Source organism: Mandrillus leucophaeus, unplaced genomic scaffold (assembly GCF_000951045.1).
Source record: "Mandrillus leucophaeus isolate KB7577 unplaced genomic scaffold, Mleu.le_1.0 Scaffold490, whole genome shotgun sequence".
In the NCBI taxonomy this organism is placed as follows: Eukaryota; Metazoa; Chordata; class Mammalia; order Primates; family Cercopithecidae; genus Mandrillus; species Mandrillus leucophaeus.
This window is the reverse complement of record NW_012105254.1, coordinates 2093894-2098415: the sequence shown is the minus strand read 5'-3', so window position 1 is coordinate 2098415 and position 4522 is coordinate 2093894. Positions and strand designations below refer to the sequence as shown.

At 42.9% G+C, this 4522-nt stretch overlaps 1 protein-coding gene across 1 annotated transcript in view; it reads left to right on the top strand.

The window, feature by feature from the left end:
* The window catches only part of CA5B (carbonic anhydrase VB, mitochondrial), a 59849-nt gene that overhangs the window by 43032 nt on the left and 12295 nt on the right, over positions 1 to 4522 (top strand). The window contains exon 4 of the mRNA XM_011995552.1: positions 3133 to 3251. Coding sequence (XP_011850942.1) covers positions 3133 to 3251 — 119 coding nt within the window. The remainder of the gene's footprint in view (positions 1 to 3132; positions 3252 to 4522) is intronic.

Sequence of the window (4522 nt, the reverse complement as noted above, 5' to 3'; positions counted from 1 at the left end):
GTTAGCCAGGATGGTCTTGATCTCCTGACCTCGTGATCCGCCCGTCTCGGCCTCCCAAAGTGCTGGGATTACAGGCTTGAGCCACCGCGCCCGGCCAAAGTTGACAAACTTTTAATTGGGGGAGACCAAGAGAAAAATAAAAGACAGAAGACTCAAATTACTAAACTCTGGAATGAAAAAGAGGACAACATGACCTACCTTAATAGGATTATAAGAGAAGGTATGTGAACATCTCATACCGCAGTCCTCTGCTGGGCGTTATTTAGTATTTGGTTCCCCTGAGTAGGACACTGTTACTGATTTGAATGAGTGCATATAAGAGAGTCGAAATACTGTGGGGAAGGGCACTAAATTATCCCTGGATGATCCCTGTCAATTATCATGTCCTCTGGAATTCCTCTTATTGGCACTGTCAACAGGCATTAAAGAGATGGAGAGGTGAGTGCCTTTGTTCTCCTCCTCAGGGTGCTTCCTGCTCCATCCTGCTTCATCCTGCTTCCCTGACTTTACACTCCTCTGGGGCAGTGCCAGTGAACCTAGTAAGAATGCTTTCACAAACATTTTAAGTTCTCCTTCCCTGTTTTGGTCCTACATTTACTTTAAAACACATGTACACAGTTTAAAACACACATACACAGTTTAAAACACATGTACGCAGTTTAAAACACACATACAGTTGAATGATTTTTAAAGGAAATTTACAAGAGTTGTGCAACCATCACTATAATCTAATTTTAAAACATTTCCATCACCCCAGAAGCATTCCTCGTGTCCATTTCTTGCATTTGCTTTTATCTGTATGGGTTCTATGTATTTCCTTTCTCTTCACCATCCCTTTCTGTGTCAGCTCCTTCTCTTTCACGTTGAAAAGCAAAAGGAGGGAGTGAATATTACAGATTGCTTACTACCAGCCAGACTCTCTGCTGAATGTTTTATATTTGTCATGTAATTTTTTACAAGTTTAATCCTTTCTCAGAGCATGGAAAGATTAAAATATCAGGCCAAGCATGGTGGCTCATGCCTGTAATCCCAGTGCTTTGGGAGGCCGAGGTGGGTGGATTGCTTGAGGTCAGGAGTTTGAGACCATCATGACCAACATGGTGAAACCCCTTCTCTACCAAAATACAAAAATTAGTCGGGCATAGTGGCACACATCTGTAATTCCAGCTTCTCAGGGAGGCTGAGGCAGGAGAATCACTTGAACCTGGGAGTTGGAGGTTGCAGTGAGGCGAGATTGTGCCACTGCACTCCAGCCTGGGCAACAGAGTGAGACTCTGTCTCAAAAAAATAAAAAAAAAAGAAGAAAATATCAACCTGAAATACATAAGTATATATTTATTTGTTATGTGTTATGACCGCTCTGCTTTCCAATTCACTATCTTCTGTCTACCTGCCCCATTTCTTTGTTTCTTTCCTTTTTTTCTGTAGAGACTGGGTCTCACTATGTTTTTCAGGCTGGTCTCAAATTCCTGGCCTCAAGTGATCCTCCCACCTTGGCCTCCCAGAGTGCTAGGATTATAGGTGTGAGCCACTGCTGGGCCTGCCCCATTTCTTGATGACTATATTTCCTTATTTCCTGCATTCATCTGCCCCACCCAACCCCACCTTTTTCCTTTAATCTTGCTGAGGTTACCAGTGACATTTGACAGCTGGGATTACAGGCATGAGCCACTGCGCCCGGCCAAAAATGTCTTATCTGGGTCAGGTGCAGTGGCGCAACCGCCTGTAATCCCAGCACTCTGGGAGGCTGAGATGGGTGGATCTCTTGAGCTTAGGAGTTCGAGACAAGCCTGAGCAACATGGCAAAACACCATTTCTACAAAAAAACAAAAAAATTAGCCTGGCATGGTGGTGCACGCCTGTAGTCCCAGCTACTCAGGAGACTGAGGTAGGAGAATGACTTGAGCCCAGGAGGAAGAGGTTGCAGTGAACTGACATTGCGCCACTGCACTCCAGCCTGGGCGACAGAGTAAGACCCCATTTCAAAAAAAACAAACAAAAAAAACACTTGTCAATATTTTGCCTATAATATATTGGTAAATTGTGTGTGTGTGTGTGTGTGTGTGTGTGTGTGTGTGTGTGTTTGAGACAGAGTCGGTCTGTCACTCAGGCTGGTGTGCAGTGGCACGATCTCGGCTCATCACAACCTCCGCCTCCTGGGTTCAAGTGATTCTTGTGCCTCCGCCACCTGAGTAGCTGGGACTACAGGCATGGGCCACCACGCCCAGCTAATTTTTTTTTTTTTTTTTTTTTTTTGTAGAGATGGGGTTTCACCATGTTGGCCAGGCTGGTCTCAAATTCCTGACCTCAGATGAGCCACCCACCTCAGCCTCCCAAAGTGCTGGGATTGCAGGTGTGAGCCACCGCACCCGGCCAGTGTGTTTTTTCAGTTGACATATTTGTATATATTTACCAGGTACAGTGTAATCTTTTGATGTATGTATGCATGGTGGAATGATTATATCAAGCAATGAAAATATTCATCACCTCACATGCTTACCATTTTTTTTTTGTAGTGAGAAAATCTACGGTTACTCTTTTAGTAATTTTGAAATGTGCAATACATTATTATCAAGTATGGTCACCATGCTGTGCAATAAATCTTGAAAACATATTCTTCCTCACTGAAACTTTGTACCTTTTGACCAACATCTCCAAGGTGATCGTTTTTGACTTGCAAATTTCCTATTCCATTTCAATGAAAGGGAAAGCAACACTAGTATCTTAAAAAATTGAAAAACAAAGTGTCTGTGCATAAAAAAAGAAGGATCCCTTTATCCCCATATTTCAGTATTATAAAGTCATGTTGGATAAATATGCTGAGAGAAATTTGCATTTTATTGCACACAAAAGAAAACTGGACACAATAATATAGGATATAAAATTAAGTCAAGAATTGGCCTTTAACAATTGTTTGTAGCTTGTTATGTAGTTAAATCTTTATGTTATTTGGTCTTGTCCTTATACGTGCATTGACTTCATGAAAATCAAATTTATAATCACTTGTATGTAATTCAGTGTAATCCATTTAACACAGTTCACGTGGAGGGTCTACTGGAGATTTGGCCTTTCACCCACATTTCCCCACTGCACAAATAACTCTTCTCTGAATTGTTGGATGTGCCATTTTAGTGATCAAGGGAGGACCCCTGGAACACAACTACCGATTGAAGCAGTTCCATTTTCACTGGGGGGCCATCGATGCCTGGGGTTCTGAGCACACCGTGGACAGCAAATGCTTCCCAGCAGAGGTATGTTGAGAAGGTCAGGAACAGTGACAACTGTAGAGAAGTGGGGATAATTCTGAACTTTTAGTTGTAAGAAATTCGCAGAAAGAATCAGGTGATTCCTATAAATGCTAAATAGCTTTCTCAGGCAGTTTTGATCATTCTCAGCTAAGACATGTAAACATGTTAACTTCTCTCATCTCAAATAATATAGTTGAAATGAACCTTAAGATCCTGAAACTGAATTCTTCTGGAATTCGAAGGTGGACTCAAATAGTAGCCCAAAGTAATAACCCAGGGAACATTGTGGAGCCACAGGTCGAATTAATGCAAGTTTGCGGTGGTGGGAGCCTAAATGAAGGCTGTGGCAATAGAAATAGAGAAAAGGAGCAAGATTTATCAAGCGTTTCGGAAATTAAAGCAACAGGACTTGAAGGTGGGGTTCTCTTCAGGATAGGAGAAGGCAAAGTTAACCATGATTTTGTGGTGTCTACACTTGGGAGGCTGGGTGATAATGCATTCATAACTGGTGGATGAGGAATAATTTATAGGGAAATAAAGGGAGATTTTAAGGAAATAGAATTGCTTCTTACAACTTTTTTCCTAATTCAGTTGTAAATGTTATGTGAAAATAAAAGCACATTTAAAAATTTATTTTATATTTGTTTCATTTTATTTTGTTTTGTGAGACAGGGTCTCACTCTGTCACCCAGGCTGGAGTGCAGTGGCACAATCACGGTTCACTGCAGCCTCAACCTTAAGCAATCCTCCCACCTCAGACAACAGGCGCTAATTTTTTTTTGTTTTTTTTTTGAGACGGAGTCTCGCTCTGTCGCCCAGGCTGGAGTGCAGTGGCATAATCTCAGCTCACTGCGAGCTCCACCTCCCAGGTTCACGCCATTCTCCTGCCTCAGCCTCCCGAGTAGCTGGAACTACAGGTGCCCACCACCACGCCTGGCTAATTTTTCGTATTTTTAGTAGACACAGGGTTTCACCGTGTTAGCCAGGCTGGTCTCGATTTCCTGACCTCGTAATCCAGCCGCCTCGGCCTCCCAAAGTGCTGGGATTACAGGCGTGAGCCACCGCGCCCGGCCTGCCCTGCTAATTTTTAAATTTTTTGGTAGAGACAGGGTTTCGCTATGTTGTCCAGGCTGGTCTCAAACTCCTGGGTTCAAGTGATTCTCCCACCTTGGCCTCCCAAAATGCTGAGATTACAGGTGTGAGCCACCACACCCAGCCTAAAAGCACATTTTAAATGGTTATTCCTTGAAGAAAAAGTTTGTCTTTAACTCCTG